Source organism: Carassius auratus, chromosome 1 (assembly GCF_003368295.1).
Source record: "Carassius auratus strain Wakin chromosome 1, ASM336829v1, whole genome shotgun sequence".
Lineage (NCBI taxonomy): Eukaryota > Metazoa > Chordata > Actinopteri > Cypriniformes > Cyprinidae > Carassius > Carassius auratus.
Window position 1 is genome coordinate 9,905,892 of NC_039243.1, and position 27,513 is coordinate 9,933,404.

The following is a 27,513-nucleotide window of genomic DNA, read 5'->3' on the forward strand; positions in this document are numbered from 1 at the left end:
GAACACTGTTTCAAAGCAAGGCTACATATGCAAAAGGTCATAAATGTGCATATTTACGTTGAACTGTATGGCCCTTTACATTCATATTGGATGGACATTCCCATTCAAGATAATGGGATCTTGATAGTGAAGGCTGCTGACATTTTAGAATGTCCATTATAAAGAGGGATAAATAGACATGGCTATATTCTATGGCTGTACTCAGGGTGGAGAGTTTAGATGTCAAGAGGAGGATGATGGATTTTCACATTCAAAAAATATATGCTTCAAAAGCTCTAATAGTATGTATAATGAAAGGTTACTTGATTTTCTGTTCACCAGCAGGCAATAAATACTCAATGGATGTCTCACAAAATATAATATACACAGACAGACAGACGGACGGACGGACAGACGGATAGATAGATAGATAAATAGATAGATGGGAGTGAGATAGATAAAATGCTTGTTAACGAGTTTAAATGTTAGAATTATTGTATACATGTTTGAATGGTGAAATATGTTGTATTAAGAACAGTATTTAATGAAAATAGTAAATTATCTTGTAATACTGTGGTTGTGTGGAAGATTTTTACATTTCTAGGATTTCATTATCTGTAAGTACTTGTTCATGTATGAAGTAAAAAAGCTAGTATTTTTTTGTAAACAAAAAAGAAAGTAAATAAAAGAGCAAATATGCCATTGTTCTACATTTCCAGTTATTAAGCTTCTCCTCGTCATCAACTCATATATACTGTACATATATATTAGTTTTTTTGTTTTTGTTTTTTTTGTTTAGCAATCTGTTTCCATATTACCTGAAACAGACAAGAAGTCGTCAACAGAAGTGATGTCATCAACGGCCTCGGTCAGGATGCGTACTTGCTTCTCCCACTGGTCTTTGAAAACATCCATGTTGTCCTGAGCAACCTTGCTTTGAGGGCGAGCAGCCAAGGTCAGGGCGGCATTGATTACCTGAGAGAAGGAAAATGGTATGATTCTGAACCCTACCTAAATCTGAGAAAAACTACAAACCTAATGATGTGAGTCATGCTGCTGACAAATGGTATAAACACAAAAGTGAATCCAAGTTTTTATTATTATTATTATTATTATTTTTTATGTAACCATGTGCGGATTTTCAAATCAAATTATGTAGTTGCACATTTTTGCTTTCCTTACAGAACTATAAGCCTCAGAATACCTGCTGCTATTATATCTTTGAGTCACATGATGATTCATAAAATCTTAGATCTAAAAGTCCATTGTGGGGAAAGGTTACTGGAGTCAAATTTACCTTTGCCAAACTCTCTAGTCCTTTACACTGCTGAGAGGAAACAATCTTGCGCAACTCACAATACCTTCCAGAGTTTTCTAGGTTAGCTACACTTGCAGGGGGTCAGAATGTGAGATCAGTTTAAATGAACTGCTGTGATAATGTACTGGAATTATACTGGAACCTTTAATTCCAGTCCAACATTACACATAACCATGGCCAGTCCAGGTTACTTTCTGACACTTACTACTAAGAATTGATAAGTGCAAGTTACTCCAAAGAGATTTCTGAATGCCTCAACTTATATATATATATATATATATATATATATATATATATATATATATATATATATATATATATATATATATATATATATATATATATATAAAAAGTTTGGAATAGACCGAATTTGTATTACAAATTCATATTAACTTTGAATAGCTAAAAAAAAAAAATCTAATGTGAGTCATATTTAAATAAATATGATTGGGATGGATATGTGTCTGGCTATGCTCTTCTCCATCATTTGAAGAATAACTGCTGCCATCATCAATAAAAAAATATATACACAAGCATCTCTTCTGAAGGAAATTCTGGTCTTTCTGTGACTGGTTATAGTGCAATGGTAGTTGGGGCATTCAAATAGTGCTATATGGAATAAATAGTATTGCAAATAAGGTGCGTTATAGTGAATACGTGACACAATGTGTTTAGTGAATTACTATTTGTCAGCACCATATAAAACTCCAAGAGGCTATAGAAAACTGAATAGTGGCTGGATAGCAAAGGTTCAAACTGTTTACCTGAGGACACAGGCTATCGATCTGTGTAGCAGCCATGCGCACTAGCTTCACACCCTCCTCGTTGTTAGAGATGGAACAGGCGAGGTTGGCCACCTGAAAAATAGTGAGAGAGAGATATTAGGGGGTCATTTGTACTTCAAGGTTAAAGTATAAAGTGACCTTGTGGTTCTGGTTGCCAGTTTTCTGTAAATCAGGCAGGTTAAACTAGCATTTGGACAGGGACAAATAAAGCTCCTGAGCAGAGTGCACACATATACAAAAACACAGTCCGTTTTGCTCTTCATGTTTGAAGCTATCAGTGCTGTGTGCAATGGATAAGGATTTAATGCTTGGCTTGAGAAGGCAATGACAGGGCAAAATATGTACAGAGAGTTAGGGCTCATTCAAGTGTTAGATTGGTATTTGTTATTTCCCAGCGTGAAGAACATGATTTGTGGGTCCCTCATCCCCTATGCTCCCCCGGCCCCAAATCATCTTGCCTTGCTCTCTCTTTTACTATTTTAAAAATAGCTTCTATTTGAATAATTGACATCACACACACTGTAATTTGAATTTTTACCAGCCAATCTCCTGGACATATAAGAGGTTGCTTCTTCATGTTCTCCTCTGAAGCAACAGAAGGACAGTGGTCTGTTTGTGTGCGCCATAGAGACTCCCAATCTCGAAAACACAATTACCCCAAAAATGTCAGTGGACATGGAGAGGGGACCTAATTGGAGGTTGCCACATTTCTGTTATTCACTCAAAAAGTAATAATTTTTCCATCTGAAATTTCCACCACAAGCACTTTGGTGGAATAAATACTGTTCAATACTGAACTTCTGAATTATTAGGCCAGTCTACCTAGACGAAAAAAAAAAGAAAAAGAGAAAAAAAAGAAAGAAAAAGTGTAATTAAACTAGCAGATGGCTCCTCTATGTGTGATACCTCCTTGTCTAATTTCTGCCTGCCTGCAACCCTCAGGTTACCATCACTGCAGTGCATCTGGCAACGCCGGATCAGTGCATACACGTGAATATACGTGTGTGATGAGAAAAGGTCTCTTTCTCGTGTTTGCTCGCTCCCATCATAGGAAAAGCATCTGCGCAAGGAGCGCTGGACAGATTGGATGCTAAAAACCTGGCTGCCTCCGCTTCCCTTGCTGCCAAGTGTCGGATCCGACAGAAAACAGCGGAATATTGCTCAGAAAGTTTATAATTTGGTGACACGTCAGACCTCGATGAAAGGCGCTAATAGGCGTGTCAGTCCTGTTTTGATAACAGTCCAGAATTGGTGTTCCAAGCATTTTGTCCTCTGCTGGTAAATCAGATTACACAGCAGCCACGAGTAAGGATTTTGACGGCGCTAAAGTGACATATGCCTGCTGGCAAATGCAATATGACTGAATCCGTATCAGCGGGCTTCTCTTCTTTCATATATTTTTTTTTAAAGGTAAATCGAGGCAAATCAAATCTGTGTTAGAAGATTCTTGCTTACAGCCCTTTTCTCCTGTTTACCCCTGACAGCTCTGAATGCTTTGATGGATCGCTCTTGTGTTTAAGTGTGTGCTTGCATGTGTGTGTGTGTGTGTTTAGCCGCTGCTAAAAGTGTAAAGGCAGAAATCCTTGAGGGTTGTAAATGGTGATGTGTGCATAAGAGTACAAGTGTGTCTATGTGTGTGTGTGTGTGGGTGGGAGGTGATTCTTGATTAAATCACAAAAAAAAATCATCAAATCATAATAAATTATTATTTTTAATGTACCAAATTATTGGAAGTTGTGTTTTAGAAGTAAATTGTGACTCTCTGATTCAAGTGATGCCTAAAAACCCACCCTAATATGCGAGAAGAGAGACCCTTTTCCACTGGCACGATCCCAACTTAATGAGTCGTTCTCTCAAAAAGTAATGAAGTACACATTCAAAAAGTACATCCTTGTCTGTATTTACTACTTACTGGAGTATATTAGTATCCTGAAACCACATTTTAGTACCTCAAGTTTGCATATTAATACCAAAATACATATTTGTTCCTTTTTTAAAAATATCTCCCCAGGGACAGCTTTAGTACTTTTTATTTTTTTCCGTCTACACCCACGGTTTCCAACAGCCAGGTCCACCTTGCAATTTAGAGATGGAGTCACGCCTAAATGGAAGTGGGCACCAGTTCCACCACCTTGTCGGTGGAAAAAGGGGCATGAGACAGCAGCACAAAAGACCGGATGGGAAGGTAGGGGGTTGTTTTATACACCAGGATGGCAGTGAAAGACTCACAGTGTTTGCAGGAAATGATATCCTGTCATGTAGTCAGGCTGTTGCTTCCTTTGGTCCTCACTAGTCCTTCATGGTCGGAACACACAGTAAAACCAGCAGCAGCTCCTGGCCGGCAGCCAGAACTGGCCGATGCTCCAGCACTCAATCCTCAGAGCTGGATCCCAGCCAAGACACAGTGTCCGGCCAAAATTACTAATTGCAATTATCTAAAGAACCACTCCTCCTTTGTGAGTCCTTTTTATTTTCTCAAAGAAAAGGACCCTGTTAGGTAGCCAAGGATGTCAAAATTACATTAATGAGTTTCATGCTAGGTTTAGACAAGAGAGTGTGTGCATGTGCATTGCATGTTAGATTATTTCAGAGAAAGAGTTAGAGTTAGTTAGACCTTTATAAAATAACTATTGATTTCTGAGCATTTAATTCGGACAGCTACATCCAGAGTATCAGCCTTACCCATGAATAGTTCTTGAAATAAATAAATAAAATGATAAATACAATAAATAAATGGCAATTCACAATATTAATAAAAAATAAAGAAAGTTATACATACTAATTATATGTATACGAACATATTAATTATAAATGTACTTCTAATTATTTTAATACAAATATAATTAGTGTTGCATTATTGTAGCAAGCACTGTCGGAATCAAGTTCAGGTCAAGGATTCTGTACACCACACATTAGGAGCATAAGTATGGCACAAAGAGTTATTTGATATGTAGAACATTTCAAATCTGTCTTTATGAGGTTCCATGAAGGTTTCAACATTCAGTGTGAAGGGAGATGACTAGATCATGGAACAGAATCACTGCCTCCTCTCTTTGTGGACATTAAATCATTATTTCAGACACCTCAGCACTTCTTGCTGGAACCATTCCTGTCAAAATATAGGTATAATTTATTGCATTTTTGTCTGGAAGGGGAAAAATTGAGTGAGTGCATCTCGTCTGCAGGCTGCAGTGCTCACGGATAGAATCTAAGAGAAAGAGTCAGTTAAGAGTGGGGCACAAGAAAGTGTTGGCTTGAGTGCTTCCCCCTATTCCCCAACTGTATCCTGGTCAGAGTACAAATAAATCAGCCTGTCAGCATGCATGGAGCAAATGGCCCACTGTGTGTGGTGGGGAACAAACATGGGTCACCAAGCGTGACCGTGCGAGAGCTAGCAGCAAACCTCAACAGCTAAGTCCCAGATGTTTGAAACCTGATGACCCTGACATGTCTACAGGGAAAGTTTGAAAGGCCCACACAAATGTACACACTGATTTAAATGCAAAGTTACAGGAAAAACACAAAAGTGCTGGACTTGTCAAGTTGTGGCTCTGAGTTTAGCATACATGCTACGTCACACACATTTTGCAACAGTGTTTGTGCAGATCATACAAGTTTGACTGAGTAAATTGGATTCCGTTCCACGTCCGTCATTCCCTTTGCTCTCAATGCTTGGTGAGTATTAAAGTGCAGTCAAAATGACCATTTTCACAGTTTCTATTAAAATCTCAACTAATGGGAATTTCACATGAGGCTGAAAGATGTCTGTACACAGTTCTCACATTGTGTTCAGTTGGTCATGCAGATTCATCACACAGATCAACAAAAAGCTTCTTGGTTTGGTGACTTTTGTCCATTATGTTTTATACAGTCCATCGCTACATTATTTTCAATAGACAATGCAGCTTATTCAACCTTGTGTGACCACTTTTTGCCAATCATTCAGTATCAAAGTATACATCAAAGTACACTCGTAAAAATAAAGGTTTCGAAAGAAGTTTTCATAGAAGAATCATTCTGGGTTCCCCAAATAAATGTATATATAAAAAAAAAACAGTTTAAATTAATATACATTTCAATAATCTAAAGAGCCTCTTTCCACTGTAAGAACATTTTGTGCAATATAAATTATGTTAAAGGTAATTCATCAAAAATTGATTCCATAAAGAAACTTTTTTTTTTTTTTTTTTTTTTACTATGTGTACAGTACACTATGGTTTAACCTTCTGATACCATGGCAGTACCACGGTGCCGCTTCAGATAGAGCTCTAAACAGATATAGCTCATTTAGATCACCTTTTTTTCACGAAAGCACTAAAACAGTTTTCTGATGGTCATAATAAATGAAAAAAAAAAAAAAAAAAATGTTTCAACAATAACCTATAGTCACTGGATCGTACATTCAAATGTAACGGATGGAATATGGCTGAGAGCTGTCCTAATAACACAGCACATCTTCTCATTTGACATCTCGAGGAAGTGAATAAGCCTTTCTGACTTCTTACACTGACACTTTCTGCCTGATGTGGAAGAGTGTAATAGAGTCAAAGCTGGTGGGTCTGTGACAGCTGTGGAAGCCTGGCTCCCTCAATGGAGCTATATTATTAGAATCTACCTGTCCTTAGCCAGTATGCTACACTAAACGCTTCCAGCTAGCACGCTCAACTGGGTCACAGGGCTGCGGTCTGGAGCAGTTCGGCCATCAGCCAAGAGGCCTTTTACCCCTCAGGTTCTTCACTCCTCTCTCTCTTATGTTTTCTTTTTGAGAACCTGAAAAGTCCCCATTAGAGCTCGAAGGCTCCAAACTACCTCAGTGAAATGTTAACTGTCACCAAAGTTGCGCTAAGAGGCCTGAATTTGATATATGGGGTTGTCATAAATAGACATCATGAGGAGATAATGAGATTTGGCATGAAGGTCAATATGAAAAACTGTCCCAGCCCCTTCAGAGGTTTAGCCTTGGTGAAAATGAAGGGTTCAGTGTATGCATGGGTACATTTCAGCAAAGTGTAAGTTAATGGCTTTTGAGAAGCCATTTAAAGCAAGTCTAAGATCTAAAAAGAGAATCTTGGAAAATCAACATTAATAGTCTAGGACAAACCTTGATCTCTCTCCTTAAATACAACAAAACAAAATATATATATTATGCTCGTAAATGCTGTTCCTGGTCTATTTCATCTGTTATTAGTAGAAATACCACTGGCACTTTAGTCATTTTTATGACTGACATCGTTGATGTTAGCATTGCTGCTGTTATTGTTGGTTTAGCCATCCTCATAAACAGAGACTTTCCTGTTGAAAATACTATTTCTAAGGATAATATTATGTTCAATTTGATATGATCACTGTATGTTTAATTTTTTTTTTTAATAATATAATTGTAGCATAATTTAGATAATGTTATGGTTTTTAATAATATTTTGGCATGGTTTATGTCTTATATTTTCCACTTTGCTTTATTTTAGTTAAAGTTTTAGTCATTTGTATTTTTTTTTTTTCAGAAAATGTCTAAATAGTTTTTATAAATTGATTGATTTACTTACCCTACTGTCTGATGACACTGCACATCTTAAAACATTGCAATTTTTGTAAGTGTTATAAAACAATTATGATATCAAACAATTTATTTATTATTTTTTTTCTATGATCAATGTATAAACTGCAGTAAATGTGCAATCTGTAACATTGAAAATAAAAGCACTATTTTGGACAAAAACATGAACAGAATAACACCTGGCTGTTCATTCAGCACTCTCTCTGCTGAGGTTAGCTGAAAATGCTAAAAAAAAAAAAAAAACCACACAACTTCACTAGGAAATGCAGGAGTTAGTGATAAGCTTCTTCAATTTAAACCTTGGGCACTGTAACAAATATCAAAAATGCCTTCAATCACCTAGAAATACACAGAGGAGCGCACGTACACATCATCCCAGGTTGAGTCTTATTTGTCTCCAGAGTCTGTAATCTTAATCATGCGAGTCACAGGCATTGCTTAAGAAGTCAGTGAGCGTCCACACCACTTTTCTCGACTAAGTCACTGTGCCAAGGAGCTTATAGTCTGGGAAACCTGCAGTTTGGAGTGTGGCATAATTAAGTGCCTCACAATCAGCCAGTTGATAAACAAAGCCTGAATTGAGGCAAATAAAGGAGAGCCAACCAAATGAAAAGAGAAAGCCTGTCGAAAGCCATGTTGATTACTTTTCTTCTTATTTCAGGAAAGGAGCAATGCCTGCCATTGTTGGCTTATAGTGCTTACAAAGTGAATGACATTTGCCATCGGTAAGACCAACCACTGACACTAACAAAAATGATAATAAAACTAGTTTAACCTAAAGGGATAAATAATCCAAACATAAAAATACTGTCATCCCTTATTCTCCCACGTGTTGTTCCAAATCTATTTTAGTTATAAGTTTTTTTCTTCTTCTTGGAAACTGTTTTGTCCATACAATGGAAGTCAAAACAACTTTTTGCCCATTGACTTTCAGTGTCCAAAACAACAACAACAACAAAAAACCTGTTCCTTCAATATACAAATTTTCTTGTTTTGATTCAAGCATTTCATACACCATGCAAACTCAGAAAATCCTCCTTACTTCTTTCAGGGACATCTATTAACTGCAATAATGTAAAACCTTCATGTCTTTTTCATTTGTTTCCAACTGCATTTACATTTAGTCCAGTTGCGTCAGGACATATTTGGGCTAGATTAGATATCGATTGTTATTCATGTGATTGCAGCTAGTGTGTATTTTCTTCTTTTTTTATAGGACATTTAAATATCTACTGGAGGTGGGAGGCATCTTATGTCAAAGTACATGTGTACTGAACATATACTAGTTATTTCTGCAGATAATTAAAAGAAAATTAGTTTATGTTAATTAATGACAATGTCTATTACTGTCAATCACATTTTTTAAAACTGTACTGTACAATGAACTCATTTATATCAAATTAATAAATCTGGTAAAAGTGCATAACATAAATATTCAAATATAACTTTATTTAATATCCATCATATGAGTTTCACAAATTTTTTCCACATTTTTGGGGAGAACATATCTTATGATCCAAATATTCAACGTAGCTATATTTAGCCTTTTTCACATCAGAATCTAGAGAAGATATCACAAGTGTGCAGCCACTCAAGATAAAATTAAATAACTTCAGAAGACTATTTTAAGGGTCCATATGAGCCACATTTCATCGAGAAGAACCAGCACTGTGAAATTTAATTTAGTTGCAATGCTGTATGATTTTTGGCTTTATTAATGAGTTTAACAACTGACAAGCGACCGCTAGGAATAAAAAGTCAAGGCCCGAAGCACAGCTTGGATTGGTTTATAAACTCTAATAAACTCTAAATTATTTTGATGAATTCTAAATATGATTTATTTGCCGAGGCATGGAGAGCTTCTGCATGGGTCCTGGCAGTTATGGTGGAGATGGGTGCTTGGGGAGTAATTTCCAGCATATAAAAATTTACTGACTTCAGTGTGGGACATGGGAAGGTAATTGAAAGCAATATAAACAATCCATAAAGCTGAGTGGACATGCTTGACTTTGTACAAGTGGAGAGGCAAGGGGAAGGGTGGTGACTTTAATCACCGAGGGCAATGGCAGAGATGCTGTCCAATCGGATGATGCTGATGTATTCAGGGGTGGAGAACTGAGAAGGACGGATGCCCGAGAGGGTGATAGAGTCTTATGGGCCAGGTTGTTCATTGCCACCCAGCTGCGGTGGCACTCAGAGATGCCCTACTGAAGACCTAGCTAAATCATTACCAAAAGATCTCTGCTCAGTGTGAAAAGTGACTTCCAGTTCAGCCCAAGGCTGTGCTCTGCATCAAATCAGGGGTCAGCTCTCAAAGAGTTATGCGCCCACAGAGAACATTTGGATTGATTGATGTTACTCTCACATCTTGCACTTGGATCCCGACATGCCTTCAAATCGGAATAGATAATAGGTCTTCAACATAAAATGCTTGAGAAACTTGGAAGGCACTGTGTGACTCCCCAACTTCCCAAAGTATAAGCGGGCAGCTTTCAGCTTTCACTGAACTATCGATCTCTCCTTGTGAGGGTGCAAGCCAAGCAGTTGTGCTTGGCAGTGAAGCCCAATTATGAAAATGGAGCCAAGCTTGTTCTTTGTAATTTCTCTGTATATTTAAGAATACTCTAGGGTCACCATTTAAAACCGTTTGGAGATAAACAATGCATTTAAAAGTGTTTGGCCGGAGAGAATGCTTGTTGAGTGCAAAACAGAGTAGAGACTGTGGGAGACTGAGAGATAGAGAGACCCCTTTGCACTCGGCATTAACATGCGATTTCAGTGATCAGATCACAATTGGATAGCATTTCACCATATTAAAATCCAGAAGTAAATGCAGCCAAGATGCATTGTGATTGGATTACTGGATTACTTACATTTGCAAGTGGTCAGGGACAAATTCTGACCACATTTTACAACAAAGGTATAAATGATACTGCAATACCTGTTGCACTTTAAATCATCATTATCTTTCACTTTGATGGACTGGTTTCTGGAATCTCTATGTATAACAGGGCAATTGGTAAGAATAAAGCCACATAATTTATTGAGATGTCATTGAGATGTCATCATCAAAAATATACATTAATATATATATATATATATATATATGTATATATATATATATATATATATATATATATATATATATATATATATATATATATATATATATATATATATTTATATATATATATATATATATATATATATATATATATATATATATAATGTATTTTATTTGAATGTATTTAACTATGACATCACAATAACTTTTGTGGCAAAAGCTCTTTTATACCTGTGGGTTTATTAGGGTTCTTGGCTTTTTCTTTATATTCTTCTCTCGTAATGTGATAAACACAACAGGCACATCTTGCAATCTGGTCACCCCATGTAATGAACAACATCCAATGAATTATTACCCTGGAAACTGCTTACAAATCTTTTGTTTTTCTTCCCAAATCCTAACTCACATTTGTTCCCTGGCCGGGATTCACATGGGCATTTTAAAATGCAATTTTCTAACCCAATCTTCACTTCTATTCTGTATTTTCATTCTTTAATGTGGGAATGTTTCCAAAAAAATAAAAAAAAAATAAAAAAATAGACCAGGTACAGTAGTATCCATAATACTAGCAAAAAGTATATTTTTGTACATTCTGTAAATAAATAAAGCCTGTACATGATGTAATAAAACTGAGGCTGTGTAGGAATATATAAGTATTAATACAATCCAGCCAAAAATATCCAGACACCATCCAGATACGAAACGCATGTTAATGCCAGGAGTAAAAGGGGCCAGAGATAACCTTCTGATAGACTGCATTTCAGATCCAGGCAAGTGAAAGCTCTCGGATGAGGATTTGAGGGGTCAGCCTGCTGAAGCAGAAAGAGAAAGATATCTTGCAGGGTTTTTTTTTTTTTTTCTTGGGTAAACTGTGGCAGTTGCAGGCTTTGGATAGCTCCTCTTTTCTACCTAAGTGTGAAAAACGAGCAACGCTTGAGACTGAGACAGTGCCAATCAACTGCTGGCTGTCTCTCAACAGCTCTGTCTGGATGAGCTGTAAAGAGGTCTGTGTGAGTGTGTGTTTGTGTGTTTCCAGTGTGAAGAAAGGCAATTACTGATCTCCTCACCTGTAGTAGACTTGGGAGGCTCTTGCTCTTCACATACTGTTCCAACATTTCCAATGAAGCACAGCCTCTTTCAGCTTTGCTAAAGCATTCCATATTCAAAAGCTAACATTAATGGTCCAGACCACTGAAATGATTAAAGTCATTCCTATAATAATTTAAATAATTTTGTGAGAATAATTAGACAGACTAGGACCAAGGTCACACACGTACTGCATGCACGTCAAACTCACACACACACAGCGGCCCACTATTTGCTGACAATTTTGTAGGGAGCTGCAGGAACAAAATCTTGAACAGATGAACAGATAAAAAATGAGCAAATATTGTTTTATGGGTTAAGAAAAGGGGCACATAAAATTTATAAAGAAATTTAGTCCAATCTATTTTACCATGGTCCATCCACTTCGAGATTTCTGGTGTCATCAGTAGGTGCATTTAGATGGCCACTTTTTAACTTCCATCGGAATAATTTCATTCTGATTGACCAATCCGTGCGTAGTGTTTACATGAAAGCTAAATAAAGTGATCGTGATCATGAATATACAGAGTTTCCCGCTGCTGCCGCATACTGTTTTAAAAACCACATGTGATATTTATCTACTTCGGGTCATAATTAGGCAATGACCAGCACTGTTGTGCTGCTTAACGTTACTTTAACGTTTACTTTTAAAAAGTGCCCTGACTCGCACCCAAAACTAGTCGTCTGTTGATGAGAGTCTTAAACAAGGACTGGTGGGACGTGGTCATGTTCCAATTCACTTACGCTGAGTGAAAGGGGGAGTTTTATAATGGCAGGACACTTATTTATGATCCTTTATTCACCTGGAAGAACACCTCGTTCTGCGCGTCATATGTCATACGTCATTACGCCATTACAACGTCCCTGCGCATGTGCAGTACTTTCCAGTTTCGGTTTTCAATCCAATCAAGTGTTTACATGTCCTCTCGCTTGGATTATAAAAGAAATAAACAAATCTTTACAATCCTATCAAAATTTAGTCGGATCTGGTCAATTCAAGCCGATTGACGGGTTTACATGTGACTTTTTTATTCTGATTGTGCTTCTAGTCCTATTATGATCAGATTAGTAGGGTCCATGTAAACACAGCTAGTTAGATTTACTGAAAATGTTCAAACATTACCAATGTACAACAGCCCAATCGATAGTATGGCAAACTAAATATTTATTTATTTACATCGACAAATAACATGATGAAATGTTATCCATCTTCATAGCTAATGGGCGTCCTCTCTCAGGGGCTTCCTTGAGTTTGGAACAAAAGCCATCCCTGATAACCTTAATGTATTGATCATTTCAAGACTCTCACAGTCAATTTGAGTCAGCTACTCCTCTGAGTCTCCTTTGTTCATGTATTTGATGTACACTGTGCCTTTTCTTGATTAATGGACACGGACAATCATTTGTACCAGGGGAGCGCGTTACTTTATTTCTTCAATGCTTTCTGGAGAGCTAATTCATAAGATAGCTGCATGGCTCCCCAATGACATTGCAGTTTTGATTTAAAATCAATGAACAACATTACAAGTTACAGTAACAAGAAAGGTCTCTCTTTTTTCCTTTACTATCTCTCAGTGCAATACAAACAAGGTGAAAATGATGTGGCCAAGTATGGTGATCCATAACCGTGGATCCATAATAATGTGTAAAGTGAGGGATTACTGCTCATGTTAAGGTCATTTAATTACAGTTACTTATAAAGTACTTGCATTTTTTTTTTCCTGATTCACAGAGAAACCTTAAATACTCAGGTATAATTAAGACTAAAATCAATCAAATCTTAAAAGGGGCTACTTTTATTTGTGTACAGTGACAATAACTTCAAAACATTGTGTGTGTGTATGTGTGTGTGTTTTTTTTTTTAAATAAACAAAACAAACAGGGTGCACTTTCTGCCATCTAGGTCTCCTTGAGCAACTTTCTACACATCACAAACTCAGCAAATATTGGACATGGAGAGATAAGAAAATATGTCTGTAGAAAACTTGTATCTACTTTTAAATGAGCACATTGAAATCAAAAATGAATATTCTCTGATTATGTAATCCGTATGAAACAAAAGCGAGGCACAGCCTTTCCCGTAATCGAAAGAATAAAGAGGTTAATTTCTATTAAGGTTTATAGAGATTTTAAGATGTAGCCTAATTAGCTTTCTGAATAATTAAGTTACTTATTGAGTAACTAAGTTACTTTTCAGACAGAGTAATTAGTAAAGTAATTTAAATAAAATTTCGATTTTGTAATTAGTAAGAGTAATTCATTACTTCTTGAAAGTAACTTACCCAACACTGGTTGCAATTAGTGCTCTGAATTTATCCCATCCAAAGTACACACACACAGCAGTGAACTCACATGGAGCAGTGGGCAGCCATTGGGGTTTCAGTGTCTTGCTCAAGGGCACCTCAGTATTGAAGGTGGGAGAGAGTCCTGTACATTCACTCCCCCCACCTACAATTCCTGCCGGTACAAGACAAGAACCCGCAACCTTTGCATTATGAGTTCGACTCTCAAACCATTAGGCCATGACTTTCGTTATCGGTATATTAATGTACATTTAACATGACTGGATTGTTTTTTTTTTTTTTTTTTTTTTAAGCTCACAATGCTTTTGTGTCTTTCCCTGGTTATTTAATTTCTTTGAAAATGGTCAATGCTTTCAGACCATAAGCGTAGGTTTCTAAGAGGCACATTAAGGCAAAGTGTTTTAAATCAGAGCAGATTGTCCAGATTGTGTCGGAAATTGCTAATGTTACACGTCAACGGATGTACTTACATTCACACGTTGTCCATTAGGTGGTGTGAACAAGGGGGTGGGTGTGAGAAAATGAAAGGCCAGGGAGTGAGTGTAAGAGAAAGAGACTGAAAGCACGGAATTACATGCTGGGCAGTTACCATGGATCTAAAAAGCAGATTTATTTTTTTATTTTTTTTGGAATGGTATTAAAATATAATGACATTAATTAGGAAGTTCTGACATTCGTTTTTGCATAGCCTTTTTTCCTCTGAGTGTTAGCTCCATTCCAAAACCTGCTGTGCTGCATATATTGGTCGTAAGTGACCAATTTAGAACCCTCTACACAAGCAAGCCACACACACACGCACACACACACATACACATACACACACACAAAATGATCTGCATGAGAGACTCAGCTCACATTTGATTTCAATAGAGTTTGACATTAACGTGTTGCTTAGGTTAGTGTGGTGCTCTTATAAGCATAAAAGTACAGCACACAGATATATTTGGTAAAATAATATATTGTTTTAATTACACTGAAGTATTTTTATTGACAATCTTTTTTTTTTTTTTTTTGTTAATATAAAAATGTTCCCACTGAGGAGTTGGTGTCATTGTAGGACTCCATGTAGGATACATACAATGCTAATGTTATGAATTTTTTCTAAAATCTTAGGTTTAGCACCAGTGGAGTAGTAGTGCTTGGAAAAGTGGGCATACTCTTTATTAATGCCCCCAGTTTTGTTATTTATTTATTTTTTTTTTAAGTTGCCCAGCCACCAAAAATGCCCAGAGTTGTAAAAAGTGACATGCAAAACTAGTCTTGCACATTTAGTTCAGCCCAAAATGGGCCAATAGTATTTGTACTGCCACTCTGTAAGGAGTAAGGATTATTGTAAAAAAAATAAAATAATATTAACCACAGAAGAGGTGCAGATTTTGCAATAAATAATACAAAAAATAAAATAAATAAAATAATAATATTTTATATCTGTCAATTACATGTTATTTGATTTCATTTGAAACAAAAATAACAAAAACAACAACAATGATTTTATTTGAGTGTGTGAGTGTGATTGTGTGAGTGTGTGAGTGAGTGAGTGAGTGAGTGAGTGAGTGAGTGAGTGAGTGAGTGAGTGCTGGACTGTCATGATTTGGCAAATGCAGGACACTACCTGCATATACCCTGCACTACACCACTGCTTAGCACAAATAAGACGGCAACCGTTTGGAATAGCCTTTCTGACAGAAGTGCACCTATGCTTCGTTTAAAGAAACTTGGTAATGGCAGATAGATTTTGGAACAAAGCATTTGCTTGTTATACAAATTACAATCCCAAAGGAGCTCAGAGATCTCGTAAGAGCTAACATAGCAATACATCAACAATGTTTTATCTAATTAGTCTATTAAATGGACAAGAAGTAAACAATTGCCCTGGGTCACCAAAAATCCCAAAGTAAATATCTGAAAGGTGCTTTTACTATACAGTCAAATAACATCATTGATTGTGCATCCAATTAATTTTAACTATTAAATGAAGATGGCTCACTATTAAGAGCACTTTGAGTGAGAATAAAAAAAGATCATCCATCTCACTTCTTCCCCTACATATCAATGCAGTTTTCCATTACTGAGTTGAACATTTTTGTATGTGTAGTGCTAACCACCTTTCTTTTCTTAATATTATAGAGTATGTCTCCCTCCTTTATTGATTTCCTCCTGTAGATGAAATGTGCGGTTGCTGATTGCACATAATTTATATACAGTCTCAGAACACGTAAAAATCCAGATGACTGTAAAATAATAAGCTGATTCGCAATATGTGTTGCTTTCTGTCCAGATGGTAAGACTCATAAATTCCTGGAGGAGAGATTTTGATTTATATATATATAAGATTTATATATATATATATATATATATATATATATATATATATATATATATATATATATATATATATATATATATATATATATATGCACACACAAAGTACACTCATCATTCTTTGTTAAGATTTATACATATTCTAACTTCAGAAGCCCATCTAACAGCTGTGGATTACGTAGTATAAATTCAACATGCTCTACCATTACTTCTAATTTTCAATAACAGTTTCCTTCTTTCTTTTATATGGCAAAAACTGTCCACAAGTTCCGTCAAACCTGTAATGGGATTTTAAAAGGAAGCTCCCACCTGGACGAACCTTGGTAATGAAGACATTTTTACAGTATGTTGCCTTAAGTGACAGACCTGAGAAAAATCGTATTGTGTTGATCTCTGCAAAGTCAATAGATGTGGGTTTTGGCCTAAAGCTGAGATAATTTCTTTACCACTAGAGAATTTAATTTAAGTGATTGTTTTAAACATTTTTCAAAACATTCCCTGTCAGATCCGGTAAAACACACACCTTTTTAGCTTTAAGGAGTTTTATTTTTTTTCTCATGCAGTGTGTGGAATGCAAATGCAAACCTATTCATAAATGTGTTCCTGTGTTTTACCTGAAGTGGTTTGCCTCACCCCTTCATTAAAAAATGACTTTTTGTGACTTGTCATTTAGGCATTCAACAAGCCAGATTTTCACTGAAATGATTACAAAACATTTTTAACCTCTCACCCTATTTAGCAAGCTAAAATCTCTGTCTGTTTCTGTGAGCACTATTAGACACATTATGATATGAATGTAAAAAAAATAAAACCTTTCCGCTTTGTAATATCTCCATTTAATATCCACAAAGTAATTTGCACTGTATAAGCAAGTAGAGTGGAAACAGGCTGTAAATATATCCTGTGACCATAAATAGCAATTTCCATTTAATCAAATAGACCAAGCCCTTAAAAGAAAAAGACACTGGAATTAAAGTTGTTTATGCTAACATTCAGCTATGTTTTATTCATCATGATTCATTAATCCTTTGATTTAGCTTTTTGTGGGCAGAAAACACGAGAATGCCATTATGATGAAGAACGTAATTGATCTTATTTCAGGAGAACCACAAGCCTTTGAACTCTAATAGTCCATGATGCTGGTGTCTCTTAGTAAGACACATTCTCCTTCTTTTTGATGTCTCTCTCTCAGACATGAGCACACACACAAATGTGCCCACTGCATTTAAGATGACATCTCCATATAGCTTCATAATGTAGCAGTTTTTGTGCAAGGTAACGGAGCCTCGGAAAATGAAGAAAACCATCTGCTTCTCTCAGCTCCAGAGGAAAGAGATGCTGAAGCAACCGCGCAGAGAAGCAACCAATGAAGTGATTAGGACACCAGCAGAGGACAGAGGACCCAGTGTCTACAGTTATTATTCAGAGAAACATGCTAAAATAAACAGAGATGATTACTAGAAACACACATACACACACACACACACACACAATAAACACTTTTATTCACTACTGGTGACTGACAAGGAGTGATGAGTTAAAAAAGTTACAAGCCAATAGTAAATGATGGGCAAAGGTAGAGTTTGCCATATGAACAGAAGTGAAGCTCCATTTCCACACAGACTGCATTCTCTAAAGGTTAACACAGTCTGGGACTCTTGCTGAAGACAAAGATGGAAACCTTCACTCTTCCATCCAACCTTTAGCTCCACTGTGCCACTCCAGTGAAGATCGCTACATGATTGGGAAGTGTTGAAGAAAAACATAAACACGTCAAACATGTCTATGACTACAAAACATAATCATTACTGGATCTTAAAAGTGTAAGTGGTAACTGTAATGGTTCATTTATGCAATATTTTATACATGTGATGACGAAGCTGAATTTTCAGAAACCATTACTCCCATGTACAGTGTTGGATAATTAGAAATCATTCTAATATGCTGATTTGGTGCTCAATAAGCATATGTATGTACACACACACAAACACATGGACACAAGTTGACTGTTTTATCAATTTATAATTTGTCTAACTGGATTCGGAAGTCAATTCTTACATAATAATTGTTGAATCTTTAAATGTCAGAAGTGGAGAAGAAAGTGGCTACAAACTTTCCCAACAGTAACTGGATGCAGAATGTCTACGATGCTAGAATAAAGATGGCAGTCTGGGTAATTGGCAACATGCAGCAATGCGCATCGTATTAGGATTATTCTCCATGGAAACATATCCCCCACCCACCCCCCAAAATCTGTGCCTCCTGACCATTTACAACTTTATTTCTTTGCTTTCTTATTATCTCGCTGCATTCATTTCTGCTTCATTTTATCAGTAGTGCAACACCTAGTGCAGAGTATCTGAGAAAGAGAAATGCATAAGAATAAAATAATAAAGAAATTGCAACGAGAGGATGTAAACTGCCAGAAGCAATCATCAAGAGACTCTGAGCCATATGTTTCCCAGCAGAATACTCTGGAAGACAGCAGGAATGCCGTTTCTCTGCCATTCCCCCAACTTTCCTCCATCATTAGTTTAATAACCATCCTATAAGCATCACAGACTCAAGCCGGCCTCTTTACTTCCCTGATGGTCATAGATCTCAGAACCTGGCTGTGTTTTGCCACTCTTGAGCCACTACTGAAACAATGGGGCTTGATGAGTCTGCCGTCATCACTAAGGGTTTCACATTGATCTTTTCCCATTAATATAAGCCGCTTAGGCTGCCCCACAGAGACACTGTCTAAGAGTTCCATGTTTCTGAACTGTTTCAACATTGCACACACGGATACAATAAACCCTACAAACTCACTTTACCACTGGTTATCAAGAGTATGCAAATTAGAAGTGCGTTGAAATAAAAGCTTATTCCCACTGACGGTAGATGGGAGCTATTTGCATGACAAACAAAAGTGTTTAGTTGCGCATAGACATGTATTCATGTGTACATGCCGAGCAAGTAACATTTAATCATTTTGCAGATGCTTCTATCCAAAGTGACTAACAAATGAGAAGGAGCACAAGCAGTTTTTTTCAGAACAGATCCAGATCAATCAATTATTTGAAAAGATCCAGTTCAAAGGATCGATTTGTTCTCAAAACATGCAAAGGAGAGGTAGACCCGGAAAGCAACAAAAATAAAACATAACAAAATTAAAGCAAGAGAAAAGAAAGAATAGTTAAAGAATGGTATAAAACACACACACACACACACACACACATACACGTCTATGTTACTAAGAGGGGACTATCGCTCTACACTGACCAAGAGGGGACCAGTGTTTCTGGTCATTTTTAAGAAACAAAAATTACATACAAAATTTTCATTTGAGGTCTTTTTTCATAATATAACTAAAAAAATGAATTTTACATTTTTTTAAAAAACATGCCAAGTGGGGACCTGAGTGACGTCTACCTATCCAACAGAGGACCTCCATAGACTGCAATGCAACTGTGTGTGGAAACACAAGGGCAATTGTACCAAGTCTTTCTTTACAATCTAACTGTATTTAAATGCAATTCTAAACTTTGAAACATTCACACTATATCTCCATTGAAGAAATATTCTGATAGAAATCCAAAATGTTTAATAAATTAGTATGACGTGCAGATATTTTCTGGGCTTGACACTAATACAAATACACTTCTCAATATATGAATGCAATCACACAGATATATATATATATATATATATATATATATATATATATATATATATATATATATATATATATATATATATATATATATATATATATTTGTTTCAGTCAAACCAAAAAATATTAAGACAAAACAAACAAGACACCATAGTTAATTTGAGGATAGCAAAAATAAAGTAAAATGAAGAGCTCTTTAAGGTAACAATTGCATGTCAATACTTCTGACAGTAAAGAGTGCATGTGTTGGATAAAATGAGTTTGGTCCCCAGTTAGATGGTGACGTGTGACGCCTGTTAGACTGAATCACCTCTTCTTACATCACAGACATATTAACATTATATGTTAAATTAAGAAACAATATTATATGTTAAGTTAAGAAACAACATTATATTTTAACTTAAGAAACAATATTATATGTTAACTTAAGAAACAATATTATATGTTAACTTAAGAAACAATATTATATGTTAACTTAAGAAACAATATTATATGTTAGCTTGCTGCATTGAAAAATTTCAGTTGAGTTCAGTAAAATATCTTTTAACCAGGCTACTTTAGCTGTTTAACACTGACATTTTCCAGAGGCTCTATTTTTAGGGTATTATCAGCATTGCCATTATATTCAGAAATAAATAAATAAAATAAAATTAATTTGTTAAATGTAAAGGCAACCAAACAGATCACGTCATACTTCACCATCTAACTGGGGACCGGTTTGATTTTGGAGGCTAATTTTTTTTTTTTTTTTTTTTTTTTTTTTTTTTTTTTTTAAAGATCTATCACCATCTAACACGGGACCAGTGTTTTTATTTTATTTTTTTTAATGCAACAATCAATATATAATTTTGAAAAACTCTGACATATTATAACCAGAAATTCTTCATAAAGTGGACTACCAGTAAATTTGCTAAAAATTTGGGACCAAAAATTATTCTGACAATAGACCTGACGATTTTTTGCTTAAGTGCTATCTGATATTATCAAGATGAATTTGTTCTGACAGGTTAACTCTGAGTTCTTGTCATCTTTTATTACCATTATCTAAACTATAGCAAATAAACTGTGATAATGTGTGAAATGTTCAAGGTGTCTGAATTAATGTAGTTTTTACTGTATACATACACAATATACGTATATGTACTTATGATACTGACACATTGAGAAGTGTCATTATAGTTAGTTTGTAGGTACTTAGTTTCTTTATTTTTCAAATAATAATAATAGTAATAAAAATAGTAATATAATTAGAGTCAGCCAGCTGTCAACAGTTCAAGGGCAGAGGTAATGCCTCTTATAATTAACTATATATATATATATATATATATATAATTTATTTTTTTTTTTTTACATTTATTTAACATTTTCTCGGCTTAACCCCAGTACACTTCTCAACGTATGAATGCAATCAAAACCCATTCCTGAGAAGGTCCTATCAGTGATGATAATTTGATCAGACAGATAGATAGATGGATGGATGGATGGATGGATGGATGGATGGATGGATGGATGGATGGATGGATGGATGGATGGATGGATGGATGGATGGATGGATGGATGGATGGATGGATGGATGGATGGATGGATAGATAGATAGATAGATAGATAGATAGATAGATAGATAGATAGATAGATAGATAGAAAGATAGATAGATAGATGGAACAGTGCTAATGTTGATCTGAACACTTAGGTCCCCTGTTAAATGGTAAACTGCGACATCTCTTTGGTTGCTTTGACATTTCTTGCCAATTTCATGTTAACTTTGAAAATATTCAATTGGCTAAATTTCTAAATCAATGTTACAATCAACATATATTGTAACTTTATATTATCATCCTTGCCATAGCATTCAGAGATTGTGAGAATGTGAAATATTGTTAAATGTAAGGTCAGCTGATCAGGCGTCACACTTCACCATCTAACAGGGGACCAGTGTGCTTTAGTCTAGAGATAACACTATTATATGCACAGATCTGTTGCCGTGTATGTTTAGTATGTACAGTTTAGCTTGTGTGGAATTGTTTTTATTATTTGACTTTTTTCTGTTCAACACAAACAAAAATGACCCTCATTGGCCGATGAGAAACATCAAAGGAGGATTCGTTGTAGAGTGTCTGACAAAATTAATGTCTTGTAATCTATAATGTACGCTCAGCACTGCCGAGTGTTCCCGCGATCTTTAAATCAAACATGTACGTGTATTTAAAAGCAATTTTAATACCCCGCATTTTGAGAGTGACTCCCTGATGCTCGCAAGTTAGGCTTGATAACATATCTAGACTGTTATTAGTATGTAGACTATGACAGGTTTTGTAGTTGTCTATAGATCTGTTATCTTTCTCTATTTGAACTTTGAATATATAGAGAGCACTTATTGTTTCTACTTAATACGACTATTATGTTATTTGTTATGTGTTTATTTGTATGTTCAGTTTGTGAAAAGGATTTCACTTTCAGTCGGTCACTCTCAACGTCACATTGGTGATGACTGACACATTGTGATCCCAATTCTAGAAGCTCATAATTCATGTACGGTTCCAATGTCTAAAGAGACTCAGATAAAATCATGCAGGAGAGAATCCAGGCAGTTGAACAAAACCTTTTACACAGCTCGAGTGTTGTTGTTTTTACTGCATATGATAATTCATACTCAGAAAGTAGAACTGAAATTATATTTATTGCAAGATGATTTTTCCAGTCAAACATTTTTAGACCAGAAGTTGGTCATTAAGATTCCTTTTTTTTTTATCTGTAAAAATCTTGTTTTGTGGCTTGAGTTAAGTGTTGGCATTAATGCTAATTAAACAATAAAAGGAGAGGAGAAAAAATAATTACATTAATTTCTCAAGTAAAGCATAATGATAAGTTTATGTTAATTTACATCAACAAAACAAATTTATGGGTTAAAAAGAGCAGAATGAGCTCTTTAAGGTAACAATTGCATGTCAATACTTCTGACAGTAAAGAGTGCATGTGTTGGATAAAATGAGTTTGGTCCCCAGTTAGATGGTGACGTGTGACGCCTGTTAGACTGAATCACCTCTTCTTACATCACAGACATATTAACATTATATGTTAAATTAGGAAACATCATTGTATGTTAACTTAAGAAACAATATTATATGTTAACTTAAGAAACAATATTATATTTTAACTTAAGAAACAATATTATATGTTAGCTTGCTGCATTGAAAAATTTCAGTTGAGTTCAGTAAAATATCTTTTAACCAGGCTACTTTAGCTGTTTAACACTGACATTTTCCAGAGGCTCTATTTTTAGGGTATTATCAGCATTGCCATTATATTCAGAAATAAATAAATAAAATAAAAGTAATTTGTTAAATGTAAAGGCAACCAAACAGATCACGTCATGCTTCACCATCTAACTGGGGACCGGTTTGATCTTGGAGGCCAATTTGTGCATTTTTTTAATAGGTAGATAGATAGATAGATAGATAGATAGATAGATAGATAGATAGATAGATAGATAGATAGATAGATAGATAGATAGATAGATAGATAGATAGATAGATAGATAGATAGATAGATAGATAGATAGATGGAACAGTGCTAATGTTGATCTGAACACTTAGGTCCCCTGTTAAATGGTAAACTGCGACATCTCTTTGGTTGCTTTGACATTTCTTGAAGATTTCATGTTGACTTTGAAAATATTCAATTGGCTAAATTTCTAAATCAATGTTACAATCAACATATATTGTAACATTATATTATCATCCTTGCCATAGCATTCAGAGATGGTGAGAATGTGAATTATTGATAAATGTAAGGTCAGCCGATCAGGCGTCACACTTCACCATCTAACAGGGGACCAGTGTTTTTATTTTATTTTTTTATTTACTGCATTAAAATCTTCAGTTGGCTCCAGTAAATTAGATGAACTGAATGTCTTTTAACATTTGCACATTTGTAGATCCAACTGAAAATTCTCAATGCAACAATCAATATATAATTTTGAGTTTTGACCTCTATGTGTGTATTAGTGTCAGGTGTTGTATGGAGAGCTACAATAAAATACATTGGCACTTTAGTCGTTTAACACACTGACATTTTTCAGAGCAGCACTTGATTTAGGGGCTCCATTTTTATTATCAACATTGCCAAGAAAAGTAAAACAACAAATCAAAATGAAAATAATAAAATATGTTTATTTTAATTTTTTTAAAATAGTTCAAAATTACAGTGGCTTACATCAAAGTTATAACAGGTCTAAAACAGAGTCCCAAACAGGAGCTGAAAACAGCTGTAGTCAATCATTTCAATGCTATGACGCACTGATGCTGCATGTACATGGACCTTCAGTGTCACGGCACAGTTATAACTCAACACTGATACTCCACATCACAAGCTCTCAGGGTTTATGGGCTCAGTACTGTTGACCCAAACTTCTCTTCACTGAAATTATTCTGTTGAGCACAAAGTATTTAACTGTTTTCCAGTCTCTTCCATTGTCCTTTAGAATCCTGTTTGCATTCATGCATCTTTCACAGCCCACTTTTCCAGGAGCCTTCATTTCCTCAAAGTAGATCTTGAAACAGTGTTCTATGACTTTCCTCTCTGTTTCTGACCAGGGCTTTCTGGCTCTTGCTATTTAACAAAATTAAAAGATAAAAAATATATATACTGAATAAATATATGAATGAATTAAAAAAAATTAATGTCAGTAATACATACTTTACAAAGTTGAAAACACGAAAAGACAATGATCTTCAGCTCTTCAGTATTGTTTATGGTGAATGGATCATACCGTTTTGATTTAATGGCACTAGTGATTTACTGATGTGTCGAAGACTGAAGTCTGAAGTCTTTCCTGAGCTGTAGCTGTTTGTGGTTGATATTTGATAAGACTGGTGATCGAAACCTGTAAATTCACACTAATACTTATATCCAATCATTTTAATGCTTATTGTAAACTCTACAATAAGTCTTTGCACATAGTTTTGACTTTCTGAAGGCTTTCCTCAATAGTAGGACGCTCTTCCACTGATTTGCTCATCATTCTGCTTAAGATATGTTTAGTCTTTCATCACATTGAAGTAACTCAAGTTACTCGTTCTGACATGTAGAGACAGACCAAGTGGATCCTGGGTGGAGGGTGTAGTTGTCTGATGAGGGTGTTGTCCATCCGTCTGTAATGGACCAAGCATCCTGCTACCTGTAATATAGAAGATTCATTTATAACAATCTCTAGTAATGGCCACCTGACTAAGCTGTACAGAATTAATACAATTAATAATAATATTGTTATGAACGCTGAAAGTGACATGCAGAACAATTCAACAAGTGCTCTTTTTTGTAAAACTGATTTTAATTAATGCTTTAATAAATTATTTTAATCATATTTGTTACAGACTCAAATTGTATCATTGTATACATTAAACTTGTTTACTTGCATCCCCTTTTATACTCAAACCCAGACCCAAATTAAAAGAAGTAATTCATGTAATAACACACTAGTAATTAATGATTAACCTAACATTTTAAGGATCCAGAATTGTGCATTAGTTAAGAATAAACATTGTATTGTAAAGACCATACCAATGCGGATTGTTTTTTCTTCACTTTGATCAATAATCTCTTTTGTGTTGTAGTGCTATCAGCTCTGTTCACGCTCTCTCTCTCTCCCCCACAAACATTCACACCTCTCACAGGATCAACACACCTGAGCAGTGAGTCTGGGATCAGGAAGACTGGTTTAGTGTTTTTAAAAGAAGACTTTTCTGCTAATCAAGGCTGCATTTACCTGATCAGAAATATTGTAAAATGAATTTAATGAATACTTTTTAGGATTATTTAATGAAAATAAAGTTCAAAATTACAGCATTTATTTAAAATAAACTGAATAGACCTATATAGAGATATCTATAGATATATTGTCTATATATACAGTATACGTATATGTGTGTATATATATATATATATATAGAGAGAGAGAGAGAGAGAGAGAGAGAGAGAGAGAGAGAGAACTGTTACTTTAAACTGTGATAATATATCACGATTATATAGTTTTCACTGTACTTTTTATTATTAAATAAATGAAGACTTGGTGAGCAGAATATTCTTTTAAAGACATTTTAAAAATCGTACTGATCCCAAACTGATTTAACATTGTTTGTAACAAGTTTGCCAGGTTAATTCCATTATTTTACATTAAAACTCAAAGGAAGTTTGACTACTACAAATAAATAGCAATTCATGAAATAACTCTGAAATATGAGCTAAAGTTATTGAAATAGAAATGTACCTGTCTCCATGGGCAGTCAGGATCTCCGCAGTCGAACATCATTTCTTCTCCTGCAGTGATGTTTGTGGTCACAAATGCACACAAATGTGCTCTTTTCTGTTCATCAACAATCTGTTGGTCACAAACACATACACATATTAGCTTTAGAGAATACATACATTTATGATACAAGTTTAATATGTGTCCCAGTTGTTTTCGAGTTCCAGTGATTATCAATATTTAATATTTTATCAAGTATGATTATCAGTACAATCTTTTAACAGTGCATCAAAATTAAAATACACTAAATATTCAAGCCACTGATTATCTATAATTTCTGTTGTTATTTTTTCACACTGCACACTATGAACTAGTAATAACATTGCACAGTACACTTCTTGAAATTCATAAGCTACTATGGCAAGTACTTAATTAATATTTGCAGTCATACAGTATTGGAGACCGAGTCTTAAATGATAACTTACCGTTCTCTTGACTCTTGACTGAAATATGTCTTTATCTTTCCCAGATGCGATGAATTTCAAAGCTTCCTTTTCAGGACAGACTCTTCTGGGTCTCATTTTCCTGTGAAATATTCAAGATTTTTTAGGGTACACTGCATTTGCCAAAATGAAAAACAATATTTAGAAACAACCACAAAAAAAAAAAAAAAAAAAAAAAAAAAAAAAAAAAAATCAATAAATGAACAAATATATACAGTAAATAGAGATTAAACAGCACTAACATTTACTAAGAGACTACATGCAAATTTTAACAGTCTGCATGCATTTTTGGCAGACATTTATTTTTTAAGGCTACCATTTACATGTTATCAGAATCTAAATTCAGAATATATAACTTACCTTTTCAGTGTTGAATGGAAAAAAGAGATGAGAAATGGCCTTAGTAGGCTTTGTTGTATGTGGTCCCTTGTAGGCAATGTAGGAATTTCAAAAAGCAGTTTGTCCTTCAAGGTTTTAGAATTTTATTTCACAAAAAAATAAAAAATTCAATGTAGATTTTGTCAGAAAAACAGTATATATATAACCCCACCCAGATATCTGGTCCGTGATTGGATGAGACTCAGTTAGCCCGGATACTGTTGGTACTTTTTGCTGTGAAGGGCCACGTGATAATGTGGAGACATTAGTGTTATTAGCATATAAGAAGAGGGAACAATCAGTTTACCAGACGCTGCTGGG

The 27,513-nt window shown here is 35.2% G+C and overlaps 1 protein-coding gene and 1 long non-coding RNA gene across 3 annotated transcripts in view; both read right to left on the reverse strand.

The window, feature by feature from the left end:
- The window catches only part of ctnna2 (catenin (cadherin-associated protein), alpha 2), a 392,860-nt gene that overhangs the window by 19,394 nt on the left and 345,953 nt on the right, over positions 1-27,513 (reverse strand). For both annotated transcript variants that reach the window (XM_026273010.1, XM_026273017.1), the window contains 2 exons: positions 2,062-2,154; positions 798-954 (listed from right to left, as the gene is read on the reverse strand). In XM_026273010.1, coding sequence (XP_026128795.1) covers positions 798-954; positions 2,062-2,154 — 250 coding nt within the window. The remainder of the gene's footprint in view (positions 1-797; positions 955-2,061; positions 2,155-27,513) is intronic.
- On the reverse strand, positions 24,248-26,477 carry LOC113110049 (uncharacterized). Its single transcript, XR_003293048.1, has 3 exons — positions 26,333-26,477; positions 24,836-25,243; positions 24,248-24,675 (listed from the first exon to the last, which is right to left on the reverse strand). It is a non-coding gene; the product is annotated as an uncharacterized LOC113110049 (long non-coding RNA).